Raw genomic sequence first — 21485 nt, forward strand, 5'->3', positions numbered from 1 at the left:
CAGGGGAAGAGAAGGGGCTGCTGGATGCTGATGTGCCTGGAGATGCTGGGTTAGAGGAACAGGAACAGACACATCCACTTGGTATGACCTGACTAGTACCGAGGGTGAGTTGTTATAATACACTCTGGACACACTGTTCTGACACCTCATCCCTCTAGGTCATGGTCAACCACAGCTCCCCAGCGGACTTCCTCCTTCTGGGCTTCTCTGAATACCCAGGACTTGAAAGAATCCTCTTCGTGCTCGTCTTAGCTTCCTACCTCATGACTCTGGTGGGCAACACACTTATCATCCTGTTGTCCGTGCTGGAGCCCAGGCTCCACTCTCCAATGTACTTTTTCCTCTCCAACCTCTCCTTCTTGGACCTCTGTTTCACCACAAGTTGTGTCCCCCAGATGCTGGTCAACCTCTGGGGCCCAAACAAGACCATCAGCTTCCTAGGCTGCTCAGTCCAGCTCTTCATCTTCCTGTTCCTGGGGACCACAGAATGTGTCCTCTTGACAGTGATGGCCTTTGACCGCTACGTGGCTGTCTGCCAGCCCCTCCACTACACCACCGTCATCCACCCTCGCCTCTGCCGGCAGCTGGCGGCCATGGCCTGGGTCATTGGGCTGGTGGAGTCTGTGGTCCAGACACCACCCACCCTCCGCCTGCCTTTCTGCTCCCACCGGCAGGTGGATGATTTTGTGTGTGAGGTCCCAGCTCTAATTCGACTTTCCTGTGGGGACACCAGCTACAATGAGATCCAGATGGCTGTCGCCAGTGTCTTCATCTTGGTCGTGCCCCTCAGCCTCATCTTGATTTCCTATGGAGCCATTGCTAGGGCAGTGCTGAGGATTAACTCTGCCACAGCGTGGAGGAAGGCTTTGGGGACCTGCTCCTCCCATCTCACTGTGGTCACCCTCTTCTACAGCTCAGCCATGGCCGTCTACCTCCAGCCCAAAAATCCCTATGCCCAGAAGAGGGGCAAGTTCTTTGGTCTCTTCTATGCAGTAGGCACCCCTTCACTTAACCCTCTCATATACACCCTGAGGAATAAGGAGATAAAGAGGGCATTCAGGAGGTTGCTGGGGAAGGACGTGGATTCCAGGGAGAGCTGAGGGAGAGCTGCCTGATGTGCTTTCTGAATTATGAAGCACTTCTTCAAAATATAAAAGTTTTATACCTCAAAGGACACAATCAAGAAAGTGAATAAACAACACACAGAATGGGAGATAATATATACAAATCAATATTTGATAAGGGTCTTGTATCTAAAACATATAGAGAACTCTTACAACTCGATAATAAAAAGACAACCCAATTTTTTTAATGGGCAATAAGCATGTGAAAAAATATTTGATATGATTTATCATCAATGAAGTGAAAATCAAAACTACAATAAGATGCCATCACACACACTAATTAAAAAAAAAAGAAGGGAGGAAAAAAGAAAGGGAGAGAAAGAAAGTCCTAGAATGATGTGGAGAATGTAAAATGAGGCAGGGGCTTGGAAAGCAGTCTGGCAGTTCCTCAAAAGTTTAAACATAAGTTTACCATATGATCTACCAATTCTACTCCTAGCTTTATACCCAAGAGAATTAAGGATAATTGTTCATACAAACACTTGCACATGAATGTTCATACCAGCACTGTTCATAATAGCCAAACAGTAGAAACAACCCAAAAGTTCATCAACCAATGAATGGATATACAAAATGTGTAGTAGCCATACAATGGAATATTATTCAGCCATAAAAAGGAATAAACTACTGATCCACATTACAACATGGATGAATCCTGAAAACATTATGCTATATGGAGAAAGCCAAACACCAAAGGTCATGTATTGTATTATTCCATTTACATGAAATGACCAGAATAGGCAAATTCATAGAGACAGAAAGTAGATCAATGGTTGCCAGTACTGAGGAAAAAGGGAGTGACCACTGTGAGGTTTTTCTTTGGGCAAATAAGAATATTCCAGATTTATATAGGGTTGTTGATTGCACAGCTTTGTAAATATACACAAATCCAATACATTGTATGCTTTAAATGGGTGATATTTATAGCATGCAAAATAAAAAAGTCCTAGAGATCTGGTGCACACCATTATGAATATAGTTATCACCACTGAATTATATACTTAAAAATGGTTAAGATGGAGAATATGTTAATGTGTTTTTTACCAAATAAATAAATAAATGATTTTCAGGCTCAGATTGTTTTACAGGCAAGTTCTACCGATTTATTTAAAGAAAAAATAACACAAATTTCACAAAATCTCTTTCAGGAAACAGAAGAGGAGGGAAACTTTCCAGCTCATTTCATGAGGCCAGTATTATCTTGACACTAAAACCAGATAAAAACAGTATATGGAAAGAAAACTACATACCAGCATCCTATATGAGCAGGAAAATTTGCAACAAAATATTAGTAAATATAATCCAGCAATACCTTTAAAAAGCTAATACAGCAGGACCAAGCGGGGTCCAGGGAATGCAAGCCTAGATCAATATTCAAAACACAATCAATAATCCTCCGTATTAGCAATTAAATAAGTGCTCGCCTTGGCAGCACATACACTAAAATTGGAATGACAGAGATTAGCATTGCCCCTGAGCAAGGATGACATACAAATTCGTGAAACGTTCCATATTTTTTTAATTTAAAAAAAAATTAAAGAAGAAAGTCACATAAACATATCAGTAGCTGCAGAAAAGCATTTCACAAAATTCAACATGCATTCATAACAAACAAAAAAACTCTCAATAAACTAAGAACAGAAGGAAATTTTCCTAACTGATTGAAGGCATCTACAAAAAACCTACAGTTAACATGGTTTGGTGCCAGAAAGTAAGGAAATGCTCAAAAATTGATGGGGACATGTCAAAAATTCACAGAACTCAACTTAAAGTCACTCCCAACAGTCAAACATAATACAGTTTGTGTAACAAAATAAATAATCAGAGTAATAGAGAATAAAACAAACACATAGGAAGTCATTACTCATAAGAATAAATAAAATCAACAATAAATAAATAAGTAAATAAATAAGATGAAAGGAATAGTTTCTCTGTTCAGTAAAATTCAAAATAATAAATATGGAAGAAATGATGGAAATAGTTTCCATTAGGCAAACATCCCAGAAATAATTTTTGTAGTCAAGAATTTGTAATGTTGGATGCTAAAATTGGTGGACAAAAGTACAGGTAATTTCTAGGGCAATGGGAATGCTGTATATCTTGAATGGGGTGGTGATTATCCAGGCATATACTCTGGTCAAAACTTATTAAACTATGTACTTAAACATATGCATTTTATTAGATATTAACTGGACTTCAATTAAGATGATTTTTTAAAAAGACATGAGCTGCTGACACATGAAAAGACTTGGATGAATCTCAAAAGAATTATGCTGAGTGAAAGATGCCTGACCCAAAAGAGTACATATTATTTCATTCCATTTGTATTAAGTCCGAAAAGAGGCAAAATTAAACTATGGGGATAGAAATCGTAATTGTGGTTACCTCTGGGCAGGGCTGTGGACAGGTATCAAGGAAAGAGGCAAGGGGGAAGGTGTGGAAATATTCTGTATCTTGACTGAGATCATAAAAATTCATCAAACTATACCCTTAAAATGTGTGTTTCTTATTGTATGCAAATTATATCTTCATTTCAACAAGGAGAAAAGAAACAAAAAATAATGGAGTATTGAATGGTTCCAAAGAGGCTTGAGAAGAAAGGATGGGACACTCAAGGGATGGTGGTAACAAGGGAAAAAATACACTCATACTCCCCAGTGACACAGAGAAGCAGAAGGTGAACTTTTATTTATTGCAAGGAGCACCACTGCCAGCATATTTCCTCTGGATCCTCCCCTCCTTTCTTAACCAGCATTAGCGCCAGTGGCTAATTAATTGTCTGCGGGTTGGAGGGCTCCAGAGTCTTGACAGAATTAATGAGCTTTTCTCTCCATGGGATGGGAATCCTGGGATCTCTCCCTCCATCACCTCATATGCCTCCCTTTCTACCTCCAGTGCCACTAAAAGAGAGGCTAACTCCCTGGACTAAGGAGGGGACGTTGTTGGCAAAGAGCTACCTCTAGCCTCATCCGTCTAGCAGGATGATAGAGACCACCTACATTCACGTCTCAGCTCTGGCTATATTACTGTGAGAGAGTTATTTAACCTGTTTGTGTTTCAGATTCTTCATCTGAAAACAAAGATAGAATACAGTAATAGTATTCAGGTCATATGGTTGTTGCAAAGTGCTTTGGAAAGTGTGGCCGCAGCATTAGCAATCAACATTATTACCTGAGACCTAACCTCCAATCCCTTTAGGAGTGCCGTCTCTCCTTAGTTTGCTTTTAATTCCCACTGTGAGGATCAAGTGGGAGCTGCAACCCTTCCAGCTCTTTGTCATGGAGATGCTCTGGCAGCAAGGCGATGAGGAGATACTGACTTGATTGTAAACAAGATACAAGTTAATTCTTCAGTTTCCACAAATCCTCAACAGTAGAGACATACGGAGCACCAGATTTGGAATCAAACAGGGTCTAGAATCTTAGCTCTGACGCTTATTGGCTGTACAACCTTGAGCAAGTTACTTAACTTCTCTGAGACTGTTTCTTCTTCTGTTCATGGAGGATAATACTAACTACCTTGAAAGCAGTGAGAATGCCTGTGAGACCCAGGTAGTCAGGAAATGTTTAGCACAGTGCCTGGTATACAGAAAGTGCTCAGTAGATGGTAACTACTAAAGTAGTAAGGCGGTTATCGCTGTTGGATTGGGGAGTAGAATCGGTATCTCATTTCCTTGCAGCACGTACTGCACAACTAGCTCTTTGGTGATCAATAAAAAAAAATGCATCCATGAATATGGAATTAATGGGAAGTGAGTAAAGTAGTGCTTGAATTTTGTTACTGTCGAAGGGAAAAAAAGACGAGAAAAAAGGTGATAGAAAAGATGTTCTGAAACACAGAGAACAAGAGAGAACAAAAAGAGAGTTAAAGGGTAATGTAAATTGAAGAGATTGAGAAATAATATAGAAAAAAATTTTTCTAGAAAAAAATTTTAATAGAAAAAAAATTTACCAAGAGAATAAGAAAGTAAGGGATGCAGAAGAGTATTAGGATCATAGCTGACAGATGAATAAGAAGTGGTTGACTACTTTACAGGGACGGATGATACTATAAAACAACACAGGAATGAATTATTAAAAAAAATAATAATAATCAGAATAATAATGATTGCCTTTTCTGGGGAAAGAAGTGGGTGTGATCAGGGAAGACCACACAGAAAGGCTTCTAAGATTTCAATAGTCAGATACATATAGTAAAATTTTATTTATGTTTTATATATACATAAATTAAAGGAAAGAACACTTATCCCTCAGAGTGAGAAGGAACAATGAGAGGAAGTAAAGAGAAAGAAACAAAAAGAGGTCGTCTGGACAAATAAAGAGATGAGATGGGGCTTTTAAACCCAAAGAAGAGACACTGGAATGGGTAAATAATGCCATCTCATTATAGTCTCTCCAGGCACCTCCTTATCAACTTGCCTAGTTCCTGCCTTTCAACTGCCAGCCTTTCAACTGCCAGCATGGCTCTACCACTGAGCTGGCCCCTTGTACCATAACTCTCCTGTCTTTCAAAACAATAGTCACCTCCTCTAGGAAGCATTCCCTGATTCATCCATTCATATTGCTCCTTTTCTCTACAGTTCACAGTGTCTCATCCTCCCTATATGTTTGCCTTATTTCTCTTCAATTCTTAGGGTCTTCTGATAATGTTCAGTGTCCTCGCCAAAGTTTTTCAGGAGCATGAGCCCATTTTCCCTTCCAGCCTATTAGCTCCTCCAGCATGGACGGACCTCATCGTCTGATGTTTTGAAGCAGATCCCTTAGTTCAGAGGCTTAGAAGAAATTGCTAAAGACACCAGAGTGAGGCATGAAATCCAAGTACATAATATGTGAACCTCAACTGGATCCCATACGAAAAAAATTCTTACAAAGGACATTATTGGAACAATTGACAAAATTAGTATATGGACTAAACATTAGCTAGTAGTGTTGTCTCAATACGTTTCCTGAATTTGGTGTTTATTCAAGAGACCAACTTGTCTTAGGAAACATATACTGAAATATTAAGGAGTAAAAGGTCATGACTCAAACAACGTACCTCCAAATGTCTCAAATAAAACTTATCATATGTAAATATATTGAAAGAGAATGATAATGCAAATAAGTAAAAATATTAAAATTGATGAATCTTGATAAAGGTTATATAGGAGTCTTTAGAACCACTATTACAACTTTTCTGTAAGTTTAAACTCATTTTAAAATAAAAAGCTTTTAATCACATTTGAATGAAACTGCCGAGCATTGTACAAAACCAAAACTCTGTTTAAATGCCCCAAACTCAATACGGTGCACTTTTACTACTAATTGCATCTTATATGAAAATACAGAGCTGAAATTTCAGCTTTTCATTTCCAAGCCTCAATTCTTATGGAACTTTTACTGATATAGAACCAGATAATAATCATTTTTTGACTGATGTATTTTTTCATATTTTCCACATTACACATAATGGAAAATTGAAATTAAGGACTTCCATTTGCAGGGGGTTATTTTTTAGTTTAACAAATCATAATTTTTTATCTTGTAATAACCTTTAATGGAAAAAATATGAAAATGAAAATACATATGTATATGCATGATGGGGACACTATCCTGTACCCAGAGACTGACACAATTTGTAATTGACTATACTTCAATTAAAAAATCATACTAATTTTTTAAAGATTAAGGTTACCCATTGATCTCTTTGGGGATTGGTTCCCTATACATGGAGAAGAAATCTCCACACTCCACATTTCTGTTGCTGGTGGAATCCCCTGCAAAAGTGTGAAATAAATAGAACATGAATGATTCTAGGAAACTCATGCCCATCACTAGAAAGTAAGATTAATTCTCCAGAAATTCTTGTGATCAGAAAATTCACTCAACCCACATTTCTTTGAGTTCCTTCCGTACATAATAAAGGGAAAATTTAGCAGGATCACAGTACTTAAAATACAATAGGTACTCCGTAAATGTTTGTTGAATTAATCAAAACTAATTAATTAATTCATATTTTGTATATCAACTTTCTTTGCCTTCAGCCAGTAAGTCTGAGGTACCAGTGTAAATCTCTGTTTTTCAGCATGTTCATGGTTTCTTGACTCCCCCTGGACAACATCTGACCTGGAGGAACAGGGGAAGAGAAGGGGCTGCTGGATGCTGATGTGCCTGGAGATGCTGGGTTAGAGGAACAGGAAAAGACACATCCACTTGGTATGACCTGACTAGTACCCAGGGTGAGTTGTTATAAAACAGGTTGGGCACACTACTCAGATACCTCTCACCCTCTAGGTCTGGGCAGGAACAGGTCATGGTCAACCACAGCTCCCCAGTGGACTTCCTCCTTCTGGGCTTCTCTGAAAACCCAGGACTTGAAAGAATCCTCTTTGTGCTCGTCTTAATTTCTTACCTTGTGACTCTGGTGGGCAACACACTCATCATCCTGCTGTCCACACTGGACCCCAGGCTCCACTCTCCAATGTACTTTTTCCTCTCCAACCTCTCCTTCTTGGACCTCTGCATCACTACAAGCTTTGTTCCCCAGATGCTGTTCAACCTCTGGGGCCCAAACAAGACCATCAGCTTCCTAGGCTGCTCAGTCCAGCTCTTCATCTTCCTGTTCCTGGGGACCACAGAATGCGTCCTTTTGACAGTGATGGCCTTTGACTGCTATGTGGCTGTCTGCCAGCCCCTCCACTACGCCACCATCATCCACCCCCGCCTCTGCCGGCAGCTGGCGGCCGTAGCCTGGGTAATGGGTCTGGTCCAGTAGACAGTCCAGACACCACCCACCCTCCGCCTGCCCTTCTGCCCCCACCGGCAGATAGATGACTTTGTATGTGAAGTCCCTTCTCTAATTCAACTCGCCTGTGGAGACACCAGCTACAGTGAAATTCAATTAGCTGTGTCGAGTGTCATCTTCCTGGTCATGCCACTCACCCTCATTCTTATCTCTTACGGAGCCATTGCCCGGGCAGTGCTGAGGATTAACTCTGCCACAGCATGGAGGAAGGCTTTGGGGACCTGCTCCTCCCATCTCACTGTGGTCACCATCTTCTACAGTTTAGTCATTTCCGTCTACCTCCAGCCCAAAAATCCCTATACCCAGAAAAGAGGCAAGTTCTTTGGTCTCTTCTATGCAGTAGGCACCCCTTCACTTAACCCTCTCATATACACCCTGAGGAATAAGGAGGTAAAGAAGGCATTCAGGAAGTTGCTGGGGAAGGATGTGGACTCCAGGGAGAGCTGAGGGAGAGCTGCCTGATGTGCTTTCATTGAGAGGATATTCTTTATTCTTATTTGAACAAGTTTGAGCTGTCTAGTCTACAGCCTTCCCTATACCTATCCAAGCCACTACAGTAGGTCACGGTATGTCTGGGGTGTGTGTGTGTGTGTGTGTGTGTGTGTGTGTGTGTGTGTGTGACAGACAGACAAAGACAGAGAGAGAGAGAGAGAGAGAGAGAGAGAGAGAGAGAGACCAGAACTTGGGTAAGAAGAAGTAGTATCTCTAAATCATAGCTAACACTCAATAATATTATTACACCTGTCCACTTTTACTATTTAATCCCCATGTATTTATTTTATTTTCCATTCTATTTTTAACTATCTTCGCCTCAACTATAGCTTCCCCAAGTCCTCCATGTTCATTTCTGGTTATATAATCTCTCTCCAACTGGTCACCATGTCACCACCTCTTTATTATTATTTCTGATTCCTACCATGTCTTCTTTCCTTCTTCATCAGGGTGCTTTCTCTCTACTTGCCTGAGGAAGGTTGAAAGGCAAGCTGAAGGTTGAAAGGGAGCTGAAGCCCAGAGAATTTAATGATTTATCCAAGAACACATAGGAATTTGTTAGACTAAAACTAGATGCTGAGCTTTGAGAACAAAGCTGCTTTCTTCTCATCATCGAATGTGCATCAGTAGGATTTATATCCAATTATCAGATAGAAAGCTTTACTTCTTCAGTCTTAGGGGTCCCTAGCCACACAGCTGGCCAGGAATCATAGCACCATTCTTTCCATTCCTGAAGACCTGTTCCCATTTCTAGAGTTGATTTTTCTCCCCTCACCCCACCAAATTTCAACCTCTTTATAGACAGTGACCATTAGAAGTCACAGGTCTGTTCTTCGGCTGCAACACAGTGGATAACAGCTGTCCTGCATTCATCTTTCAGTGGGATTCTGGGGTTCTGACCAGCCTCTGATGGCCAGGCACAAAAATAAAATCAGGTTGCAGGTGACAGTCCTACAGCAAAGTGTGGATGGAGGAGGACCTAGAAAGGAAGACAGGGAGCAACAGCATGAGCCCCAATTTCTACGAACTCCTGTTCCCACCTCAGTGTTTATCTACACCCATTACCTTCTTAGATCCTCAGTGAATGGAACAGAGAATTAATGGAGAATACAAAGAAAATCTGCTTAGAATTGAATCATTGCCTCATCCTTCCTCTTCCCATTGCCCCCTCCCTTCAGTGGCCAACATTATCTTGATGCCAATCCTGACTTCATGGCGGAGAGCAGAGAATCTTGACCTTAAGGCCATTGATAAAAGAGCTCAAGAATAATGTTTATCTACTGGTGCGTCTCTAATTTGTATCTTAAATGTTGAAGAAAATTCAATTAAAAAATCAACCTAAGAAGGAATTTTATTCGAGCCAAACTGAGACAATTACATCCCAGGAGACAAACTCTGAGAAGTTCTGAGAACTGTTGCACCCATTCAAAGTCGAAGGCACAGTCATATATGTTTTCAAGACAAAGGATCATACAACAAAACGAGCTCACCAAGGAGACATAGTCCAGTTAAGCAAGTACAGAGCAAGCAGCAAGCCACCAGGACCCCACACAGAGTTGGGAAAGAACTCTCATTTTTTGAGAAACTACATTACTAGAGTCAGAAGAAAGGGGAAAAATGATCTTTGTGGTCAAACAGACACTCCCACCTTTGAGGAGTTTTGGTAGCGCAGATGCACACTGCACATTAGGGAGGGAGGATGGAGGCTCGAAAGGACACATGGAGAGAAATTTATCTTCAATTTTTTCTTGTCTTTCCTTGCCTTAGCATATAAATTTTCTTTCATCCCCACATGAACCTGCTTCTTCTGCATTTCAATCACCACATCTGGTCAATTTCTCTCTGTAACAGCTCTCACATGTATCCACTCCTCTCCATCCCCACTGCTTCTATCTTTCTTGAGTACCGAATGTTCCTCATTTTTATGGTAATAACCTCATCACTGTGTATCAGACAGAATAGAATAGTTTATGCTGTGATAACAACACCAAAATCTCAGTGACTTAAACAGCGGAGTCTCATTTCTTGCACGTCCTGTATGCCCACTGCCAGCCATCCAGATAGCCGTAATTCTCACTTCGGTATGCAGACTGACAGAACAACCATTATCTTGAACATTGCTAGTGGCTGGGGCAGGAGGAAAGACTAAGTGTTGCAAATGGCCATCTGGCACATATAGCTTCTACCCAGAAGTGACATGACACTTCAATTTATTTTTCATTTGCAAAAGTAAGTCTTATAGCCACAGCTAACTGCAACAGGAAAAAGAAATCTACAATATGCTAAGAGAGAAAACCAGAGATATTTGATGGAGGAGGAGTAATTATTCTAAAATACAAATTTGACCATATTACTCCCTTAGCCAAAAAAAAAAAAAAAAGACTCTGCTATTAAACATATTAAACACAGATCCCAAACTCCAAGATCAGGTTCCTGCTTTTCTGATTTTACCAGCTCATCTCTCATGACTCACCTGGGATCTTGCAAGTGCCTAAAACTACCTGAAAAAGTCCTTGAACCTTGCCAAGCTTTCTGTCACATCTAGCCTTTGAATATGCTATTCTCTCCACTTGGGAGACTTTTCCCTCCAACTCTCCTTCACACAAAAAAAGAAACAACGTGGATTTGTAAGAACTCAGCATAAGAACCACATCCTCCAAGAAGCCATCTCTAACTCTCTTCCGTCCTGCTCTGAAGCAGATGCTCCTCTCTGTTCTCCCCAGATCTCCCTGTATAAGCACATCTCATGAAGTAATAGAACATTCTTTTAGTTGTCTACCTCCCCCAGGAGACAGGAAGGGTCTAGAGGCTTGCTTGTCTTTACATTCTCAGTGCTGGCTCAGTGTCTGGCATGGTAGGTACTTACTGAATATTTTTGTATGCATGAATGAATTTATGAGTGTGTGAACAACGAAATGAAGACAGAAAAGGGGAAGTAACAATTAGGGATCACCTGCTATATCTTACTGTGCAAGACATTTTCAAGTATGTTGCCTCATATAATTCTCCCAATATTTTTATGGGGTATGAATCAACATCCAAATGTGTGTGTGTGTGTGTGTGTGTGTGTGTGTTACAGGCAAGGTGTATGTTAGAAGCAAGGAAGCGGAGAGATTTTTAAAAAGAATAGAGGAAACTTCAAGGAGCCTTGGTATGAGTGAGAACAAGGGGAGGTTTGAAGCCTAAGTGTAGGCAGGACTATACTTGGATGGCAGGTCTTACCTGGACCCCTCCCCATGCACTTTTCCCCGACTTTGTAGAGGTGAGAAAACAGCCTATGAGTGCAGGGAACCAAGCCTGGAGGAAGACTGCAGCCTGGTGGACAGGTAGACAAGAACTGTTCTCCCAGGACTGCGAGCATTCAAAGCCCGCACCATCACGCACATCCAGATGACACTGACACCCATCAGCTGATGCTCACCATGCCCCGCAGGCTCCCGCTGGACTTCCAGGGTCTCAACACTTGGGCAAAACAAAGACTAGGCACCTGAGGTCTCCACTTCCAAGCAGAATGTATCAACCATGTCTATTGTTTTCTGTAACCTAATGGTGATATCTGGGGTCTTGTGGACACTGGAGGAACTCCCTCCAGGAACAGCTTATTCCTAGGGATAGTAAACAGTTCACCCTGAGCATATTTGTTTCAAATACAAACCAACCAATTCAGAGCTCATACCCCAAGAACCCCCTTTATCAAGCCCTCACACTCCGGGCCACCATCCACCTGCCCTAACCTCCCCAGGGCCAGGTACCAGACAACTAGAAACAGTCCCAATGTCTGAGTCCACTGAAATGCTATAAACTAGCCAGTTCTAAACCTGCTTACTCTGTCTCGCCCATCTCTTTCTGCAGAAACCATGTGAAAGGCTCTTGTCCACAGCGCCCCCTCCTCTCTCTGCCTGGGACCAACTTTGGTGCTTTCTCACATGGCCCTTCATGGTGTGGTGTGCCACTTCCTCTTGGGATCTATGAATAATAAACTATCTTTTCAAAGGCCATCATTTTCTAAACTGTTGGTGTTCAATTTGTTTCAATTAACATACTGTATTTTAAAACACAGGGTCTGAGAAGTTGGTCGGTTACCCCTTCTGGTCAGTTAAGGTAAGCCTCCCTTATAAGCCTCACTAACCAGGAATAGAAATCCTCACCCACAAACTCACTGAACATCACATTGTTCCTGACTGGCCAGACCCTGGGGTGGTGACAGAGAACCTGCCTACTGGAGCTGCAGATTTCTAGCACGCAGCTACTGCTGGAGGAAACCTGAAATCCCCTATCTCAGGGGATTTCCCGTTCATTGAGGACCTGAGTTCAGAGAAATGATGCCCTTTCAAGAAATATAAACACAAATCTGGACTCTGGTCATCTCTCTTTTTTCCTCCTCTTCCCATGTGAAATTACCTCCCTCCAAGAGGCAGAACAGATCCCGACTCCCTGGATACTTTCATTTCTGACCAAAAATGATTTTTTTCTTAGGAGTTTCACACATCCTTGCTTCTGAATGCAGTACCAGAATGGACATACTTGCTTTGTGTCATAAAAAAATTCTCTTAGAGACAGAATATTCTCACCTTATTTATTCTCTAGCAATACCAAAAGAAATCAGACAAGGAGCAGAATTAGGCTGTGGGAATTTTTGAAATGTTAAGGAGATGGAGTAAGTGTCACAGAAGCCCAGGGAGTTGTTGTTGAGTGAAAAAAAAAAAATCAGCTCTCTAAAGACTACTTAAAGTATGATTTTTTTTTGATAAATTGTAAAAATAATCAATATAATAGATAAACAAACAGAGACAGGGTACTTTCAAATTCAGGGTATGTTTGTTTTTGAGGTAGAAGAAAACTATAGGTCAGTGGTAAAGCTCAATCTAAATGCTGAGATAGTCACTTACAGGAAATTTTTCAATAGGGGATGAAGCCCTAAGGACCCCTCTGGTATTGTCTCATCAGGTCATAATCAAAACCTAAAATTCAACTATAAGAACCTAAATGTTTATACAAAACAATTTATTGAAGGAAACTGAGTTCCACGACTCAATAATTCATTATCACAAATGCTATAACTTTATTTCTTAGTAAAGATAAAATTTGGTGTACTATTACTCACCAGCAACACATTGATTATAAAGGATAGAAAAACACTGGATGGTATGTTTTTTAGATATATCTATAAATATGCAATAAAACTGTTAAAATAAAAACCAAGGAAATGATAAACTCAAGATTCAGTGTAGTGAGCACCTGCAGCAGGAGGCAGTTGAGCGGGATGGAGAAGAGGACACAGGAAGATGAAAGGCAGTGGTGATATTCTAGTTCTTGGATTAGGGGGTCACTTAATGAGTGTTTATTGAATTACTAATGTTGTCATTTACATCTGTGTAACATTTATCCTTTTCATGTATCAAATTTTGTTCAAAATATAATTTTTAAAGTATTCGTGCACATACACTGACCCAGCAATTATACTTGTAGAATTTTATCTCAATATATACATGCAGGTATAAAATAATATGTGAACAAAGATATTTATTGCAATATTGTTTTTAACACAAAATGATTGGAAATAAGATAAAATTAATGAGGGACTGGTTGAATAATTGAAGGTCTATACAGAAGAATAATATGTAGCCTTTAAAAAAGGCAACTATACATATACTCATATGGGATGACCTAGCAAATGAACAAAATGAGGTGTGCAATGTGTAAATAACAGACTGGTGTTATGGTTAAGAGTAAGGATATTACACGTTTATATTTATTTACATTTTTATATGTGTGCCAGTTACGAATACATTGGCTCTCAGCTTCAAATTCAACTTCAATCATTGCTTTGCATTAACAGACTGAATTTCTGTAAAGATGTCTCCTTTACAGTGAGTAGGACATTAAGCTTTCTCAGCAGTGGAGTGGCACTTCTCTTGCTGGGTCCACGAAGCCCATGTGAGGACATTCAGTGGTGCTCTGCCCCCAGCTATGTGCCCTGAATACACAATCCCTCAGCAATCTCGCAGCCCCAACCCAGCCTGATGATTGCCTTCTCCCAGCCCTTCCAACATGGGTACCCCATACTCCAGATCTCCCACCCACTCGCATATCTCCTACTCCACAGACCAGAGAACAATTGTGGGAATTCTGCCAACCACCGAGTACGTGTATCGCAGTTATATACTTGGTGACCGCAGTAATGACTACTGGGCGTGTCCATGGACCTAATACAGCCATTGTGATCCAGACCTGGACCAGGATGCTGTTTATTAGCTGACCCCATGTGCCCCTCCTCTAATGGGGTAGAGGCATGATAGTGTTTCTGCTACATCACAGGAAGGTTACACTAAATGCCTTAAGTGCTCTTCCAACCCTAGGGTTTCACAATTCTGTGTTACTGCAGTGTGTTTCCACTCAGACAGAAGAATTAAATGGAAAGGGAAGAAGTTGAAAACTTTAAAAAGTGGGATCCTGAACTGATGGATCAGAGGCTTGAGAGGAGTATCTGGGAGCCAGGGGACTGTCTGGAGGTGCCGGAAAGGAGAGACCACTTTGTTCTTCCTATTGACAGAAAGAAGCAGTGGGTGACCGTTTGACCTGCCACTCTGATGACTGTTGCTGGCACATTTTCTCTAGATACTCCCCCACCCTCTCTACCACAATTAGTGTCTAATTGTCTGTGGCCTGTGGAACCCCCAGGGTCTTAGCAGAATTAATGAGCTCGACCTCTCCATAGGATGGGAGTCCTGGGACCCTTCCCTCCACCACCACACCGTGTCAACCTTTCTACCTCCTGTGCCACTAAAACAAGCTGACTTCTCCTGCAGACTGAGCGGAAGGGTGGTTTGCAAGGAGTTCAGCAGCACGGCAGTGCCTCTGACCTCCGCCGGCCTCATCTTCCCTGCGGAGATGCCGTGGGCTGTAGATGGGGCACAGCCTCTGCTGCCAGTCTACTTGGTTTCAAACATCAGCTCTGGCACTTAATAACCATATAGTCTTGGTAAAGTTATTTAAACTTTCTTGGCTTCGGTCTATTTATGGTAAAAGGAAGATAGACAATACACAGAGCTATTGTGAGGGGCAATCAAAGGTGTGGTGGGAAGTGTTTAACAACCACCTTGGCTGGGGGTGACAGAGAGCAACTTTGAAGTGTTTGCCAATTTCCATGGTGTAAATACTGCTCCTATGGCTGAGTTAAGCTACCAATAGTTTAATACGTGTCTCACAAAATTCCTGAAAAGTTAACAATCAAGAGCTGGTATGAGCCAGCTCTAGCACATTACGTGTGCACGTGCTTAGAAAAGCGCCTGGTAGGAAGTATCAGCAGTCTGTATTGGACCAGAGACTTACTGGCCACTCAAGGACGCCCATTCTTCTTTACATTTTCCTCTTGATGGAGGCTAGGCACCAGTTAAGAGTTTTGTCATCACTGGCAGCAGAAGAGATTTTAATTTGATTGAGGGTAAGTAGAAAGTTTATTCTTCTATAAGACATCTGTTTCTACATATCCTCAGCAGCCTGGAAGTTAAACAGGGTCTAGAATCCCAGCCCTGAAACTTACCGGCTGGATGCTTAGCCAAGTTACTTAACCTCTCTGAGGCTGTTCACTTTGGTAAGATTGGGATAATAACATTGTTTTTGCAGGATTGCTGCGAGAACCAGGTGTTCAGGGACGTGCTTGGCACCATGCTTGGTTCATAGGAAACGCTCAATAAATGTTATGACTAAGAGTAAGAGCAGATAATAATCACTGGATTATCTTAAACTCCCTTGAGTGGACCCCCCACTCCCTGACCTGGCTCCTAGCATGATGCTGGCACTCTTGGGGCTCAAGAACTGAATAAATGCATAAATTGCAGAATGAATGTGTCAGAGGGAAAGAGACCAGGAGAAAAATAATAAACAAGAGAAAAAGTGGAAAAGATGGAAATTAAAAGTGAGAGAAGAGGGAGACTTACTAAGGAAGATGTCATCTACAGAGATTCAGAAATAAGGCAGAGAAACGGAGTGAAATTCCAGGAGAATGAGAAAGTTAGAAATGCAAAAAAATTGGTAGGGTGACAGTTGGTGGATGAATTTTTTTAAGTTAGCTATTTTGTAAGGTTACAAATATTGTATATTAAAGAAAACAAAGGAGGGGTACTGCTCACGGGCATGAGATTTCTTTTTTGGGTGATGAAATGGTGTGGAAGTGAAAATATTGGTTGCAAAATTTGTGAATATACTAAAACCCACAAAGTTATACACTTTAAAAGGGTGAATTTTATGATCTGTGAAATATGTCTTCAAAAAAGAAAACAAAGTGATCGTTTAAAATTCAGAATGGTGGTTTCATCTTCAGGGGTAGGGAACTGAGCAGTCAGGGAAGGGCACACAAGGAGCCTCTAAGATGCTTGAAACCTGGGTTCCGTTCCTTAACCTGGTTGGTGGGCATACCAGGGATGGCTTTATTATTCATCAACTATAGAGATTTATTTTACTCACACTTTCGTTTGAATATATAACAGTATGAATTTTTTTTAGTATATCCTATAGGGGAGAAAAGAATAATGGGAAAAAAAGAAAGAACAAACCAAGAAAGACATAAAGGCAGAAAATTCTGGCAAAAAGAAGATTCAATAGAACTTAAAGACAGATGGGTACCTTGTGATGGGAGACATTCGTGTCATCCTGTAAGTTTCAGGGCATTGTTGTCAGGTGTCCCACCATCTCATCTGCCATCACCTGCCACCCCTACTTCTGTCCAGTGGACTTCCAAAGGTCTTTCAAGACCAGAGAACCTGGAGTCCTTGTCCCTCAACTGCTAGAGTGGCTGCAGCCTCCCACCCCATCTCTGAGTTGATCTTCTACGTCCTAATACTTCCCTATTAATAAAAAAAATTCCAGTCACCTCCTCTAGGAAGCTTTCCCTGATATATCCACCCAAGTGGGTCCTTCACCTTTTTGACCTTTTCCTCTCATTCACTCAGTATGTTGGTATTACTGGCCTTTATCTTGGAGTCTTTGACAATGTTCCCATGAACTCCTCCGTGCTTTTAGTGAGCCTAGGACCACCCTCACCTCCTGCCTGTAATCTTCTCATGGCAGGGACTGAGCACGTGGACCAAGTCCCCACCCAGGACTGCTGGTTCAGTGACTCAGGCAAATGAACTGCTCCGTCTGTGAACAGGACTGCTAGACCTAAAGGAAAGGTCTCTCCCATGGATAAAATATTCCCTCTCTGATATGCTCCCTTGCAAATAAAGAAACGTACAATATGCGGAATACAATAACTAGCTCTAAAAATGCATCAGACCAATAGAGAAATGATCAAACCTGCAGATATCATTTATAATCAGAAAATTTATTCAAAATATATTACCTTTCTAGCTCACCCAACAAATACATAAGGGACAATACAACACTTAGTGCTCTGAACACAGCAGCACTCAATAAATGTGTCCTAGGTTAATTAGTTAATCCACACTTTACATCAGCCTCCTTTAAACTCACCGGGTAGGTCTGAGGAACCGGTGTGAGGCTCCATCTGTTTCTGCACATTCACGGTTTCCTGACTCCCCCTGGACAACACCTGACCTAGAAGAACAGGGGAAGAGAAGGGGCTGCTGGATGCTGATGTGCCTGGAATCTGAGGCTGAGTGAGTGAAGGCAGAAGAGAAACATCCACTTGGTATGACCTGACTAGTAACAAGGGTGAGTTGTTATAATACACTCTGGACACACTGCTCTGACACCTCATCCCTCCAGGTCATGGTCAACCACAGCTCCCCAGCGGACTTCCTCCTTCTGGGCTTCTCTGAACACCCAGGACTTGAAAGAATCCTCTTCGTGCTCGTCTTAGCTTCCTACCTCATGACTCTGGTGGGCAATACACTTATCATCCTGTTGTCCGTGCTGGAGCCCAGGCTCCACTCCCCAATGTACTTTTTCCTCTCCAACCTCTCCTTCTTGGACCTCTGTTTCACCACAAGTTGTGTCCCCCAGATGCTGGTCAACCTCTGGGGCCCAAACAAGACCATCAGCTTCCTAGGCTGCTCAGTCCAGCTCTTCATCTTCCTGTTCCTGGGGACCACAGAATGTGTCCTCTTGACAGTGATGGCCTTTGACCGCTACGTGGCTGTCTGCCAGCCCCTCCACTACACCACCGTCATCCACCCTCGCCTCTGCCGGCAGCTTGTGGCCATGGCCTGGGTCATTGGGCTGGTGGAGTCTGTGGTCCAGACACCACCCACCCTCCGCCTGCCCTTCTGCTCCCACCAGCAGGTGGATGATTTTGTGTGTGAGGTCCCGGCTCTAATTCAACTTTCCTGTGGGGACACCAGCTACAATGAGATCCAGATGGCTGTCACCAGTGTCTTCACCTTGGTCGTGCCCCTCAGCCTCATCCTGATTTCCTATGGAGCCATTGCCCGGGCAGTGCTGAGGATTAACTCTGCCACAGCGTGGAGGAAGGCTTTGGGGACCTGCTCCTCCCATCTCACTGTGGTCACCCTCTTCTACAGCTCAGCCATGGCTGTCTATCTCCAGTCCAAAAATCCCTACGCTCAGAAGAGGGGCAAGTTCTTTGGTCTCTTCTATGCAGTAGGCACCCCTTCACTTAACCTTCTCATATACACCCTGAGGAATAAGGAGATAAAGAGGGCATTCAGGAGGTTGCTGGGGAAGGACGTGGACTCCAGGGAGAGCTGAGGGAGAGCTGCCTGATGTGCTTTGAAAGTAAGAAGACCTTCATGGTTTTGTCAGGACGTGTGTATTCCTCACACCTCTGCCTTCCTCACACCCATCATGTCACAGAAATGACTGACAGCCACATATGTGTGCGTGCATTTGAGTGTGGGTGTGAGTGTGAGAGAGACAGAGACATAGGAACAGAGACTGAAAATGTGTTAAGGGGAGGCACATATCTCTATAGGAAACATAGGAATCAAATTTAATATTTCCTCTATTTTTAATGGCTTTCACCCCCATGATGATGGCCCTAACTTTATCATTTCCATTTCAATCTCATCTCTCACATCATTGCTATTTCTTCACCTCCATTTCTAATTTCTACCATAGTTTCTTTGCTTCTCCCTCGAGTTTTTTCCCTCTTCCTTAAGTGTCTGTTTTGCATTCTCGTTCTGTTTCATTCCCCCAAAATGACAGCAAGGACCCAGAAGCTGGAGCCCAAGTAAGTTCAGAAACTCATCCAAGAACATGCACTATTAGAAGCAAAAGCCAGGCCCCACGACTTGCAGTCAGGCAACTTCTCAAACAGATGCTGTTACTTTCATACTGTCATCAAATATTTCAGTACCCTTAGGCTGGAAACCGGAACAGGGCCTTAGAGAGAAACTTAACTTCTTCAGTCCTAGTGTTTCTTCTTTTATGGCACTCATAAATCACAAACATCTCAAGACAGAGATGGAGAAAGCAAGCTTAATGTTTAGGCTGCCAGGACAATTTTGGCAATGTGGAGTTGGTGCCATCTACTGGCACAATATGGTATTGCACCTGGCATCCCAGATTCCTGACCTAAATCCTCTCTACCGCCATCAGCCCTGCACTCTTGCTCAGAAAGATAACGATTGCACTGCTATTATTAGGTATTTATACAGTGATTATGATATCCCAGGTACCATTTAAAGTAAGTTACACATATTGACTATTTAATCTCTCTTACTATGAAGCAGATAATATCATTATCCTCTTTCAGATGCAGAGTTTAAGTAGCAGCTTAACAATGTCAGAAATTTGGACCCAGGAGGATTGGTTCAAGTCTCCATGCTCTTAACCCAGCCTTTTGATACAAATAGTGTCTCCCCAGCCCTGGTGAGGTCTCAACCTCTCAGCAAACTTTGAGGAAATCAACCCAGTCTAAAAATATGTCAAATTTGATCCCCCAGCTGAAGGAGGCTTGCTTCCCTGGAATAAGAAAGAGTTCACTGGTTGCTGCAAAGCATCTCGTGGGAACAAGAAACAATAACTTGCCTGGAGGAAGTTTTGGTACAGCTCCTCATGTGTTCCTGGCCTACTTTCCCCATGAGATTTCAGGCTCCTAGAACCAAGGACCAGAATGTTGCAGAAAATTGGCCCCCAATTAGTTCTATAAATGAATGAATGAGTGAATGAATAAATATCTCCAAAGAATGTGTAAAGGGTTCTAGGGTACTAATCTCACAAATGCTGTCTCCCAGCTTTCCCATGAAAATGGCAACAATATCAAATCCTCTTGGGTACCTGCTGATGAACTAAGAAAAATGAAAATCCTAATTTTGTTCTAGTTTCAACACAAAATGGCTTTGATTCAACATTTACTCTGGCATCAGCCCAGAACAGCAGCATTAACTCTATTTTACTCTGAATCTTCGTTTTAGCTATCCATGTACTAATCTTCCTGTCTCCTTAGCCTCCTTATTAGATCGTATCCTAATCTCAATGTTAGAGCCCCCGTTTTATATTTAATAATCCTAATCTTAGCCCTGCAAGTAATGCTAACCCTAACTCCACTTTTCAAATCACTTATATAATGTCTTTTTCTCATCACCACCTCTATTCTCTTTCTCTCACTGGGACCTGGAAACCTCTACTCTTCATGTCTGTTTATCAGCTCCCTAATGTTCAAATACAGTAAAACCCTTTCTAGACAGACTCTAGGGGAATACAATGGAGAATTAAATGCAGCAGTCCAAAGGACTTTGTTTTAATGAAACCTGATTTGTTGAATAAATGGTTTCACAGAGAGGTTTAGGACAAACATCTTACTTCAAATTCATTCAGTCTGTGTGGACAGTTATCTACTGGATACTCCAGGAGAAAATCCAACAGGAGTTTGCTCATTCACAACCCTCGAAGTGTCCAAAGAAGATTGAGATGGTCAGAGACATAATTCCAACATAAGTAACCATCACACGAAGGAGTCGGGCGCAAAAGGCACACAGAATGAAAGAATCAGATGCGCAAGTGCTTGGGTGGTGTGGGCATCGGAGAATTCTTCTGAGGTTTGAAACATGGTGGAAGCAACAAAATTAATATGAAATATTTGCTTATTTACTGTGTGGGAAGAGTTAAGGTATTTTGTGTGTTAAGAAGGGAAGATGTGGGGAAAGAGTTACACCAGGGAGA

The 21485-nt window shown here is 41.9% G+C and overlaps 2 protein-coding genes, 1 non-coding gene and 1 pseudogene across 3 annotated transcripts; all 4 read left to right on the top strand.

Annotated features, from left to right (window-relative positions):
• The first annotated feature begins 161 nt into the window (after positions 1-161).
• LOC105084065 (olfactory receptor 2H1) lies at positions 162-3207 on the top strand. Its single transcript, XM_045509545.2, has one exon. The coding sequence runs from the start codon at positions 162-164 to the stop codon at positions 1098-1100; it is 939 nt and encodes a 312-aa protein (XP_045365501.2). The 3' UTR covers positions 1101-3207.
• Positions 2541-2642, top strand: LOC123614117 (U6 spliceosomal RNA). Its single transcript, XR_006721612.2, has one exon. It is a non-coding gene; the product is annotated as a U6 spliceosomal RNA (small nuclear RNA).
• Positions 3208-6313: 3106 nt separating the features above from the next.
• Positions 6314-8439, top strand: LOC105084064 (olfactory receptor 2H1-like; annotated as a pseudogene).
• Positions 8440-17861: 9422 nt separating this feature from the next.
• Positions 17862-19070, top strand: LOC105084063 (olfactory receptor 2H1-like). Its single transcript, XM_010974098.3, has one exon. The coding sequence runs from the start codon at positions 18132-18134 to the stop codon at positions 19068-19070; it is 939 nt and encodes a 312-aa protein (XP_010972400.2). The 5' UTR covers positions 17862-18131.
• The last annotated feature ends 2415 nt before the right edge of the window (positions 19071-21485 follow it).

The sequence above is a fragment of the Camelus bactrianus genome, chromosome 20 (genome assembly GCF_048773025.1).
Source record: "Camelus bactrianus isolate YW-2024 breed Bactrian camel chromosome 20, ASM4877302v1, whole genome shotgun sequence".
NCBI lineage: Eukaryota > Metazoa > Chordata > Mammalia > Artiodactyla > Camelidae > Camelus > Camelus bactrianus.

What these genes read in the sequence shown, in the direction of transcription:
- LOC105084065 (XM_045509545.2), top strand. Translation starts at nt 162, where the DNA reads ATGGTCAACCACAGCTCCCCAGCGGACTTCCTCCTTCTGGGCTTCTCT.
- LOC105084063 (XM_010974098.3), top strand. Translation starts at nt 18,132, where the DNA reads ATGGTCAACCACAGCTCCCCAGCGGACTTCCTCCTTCTGGGCTTCTCT.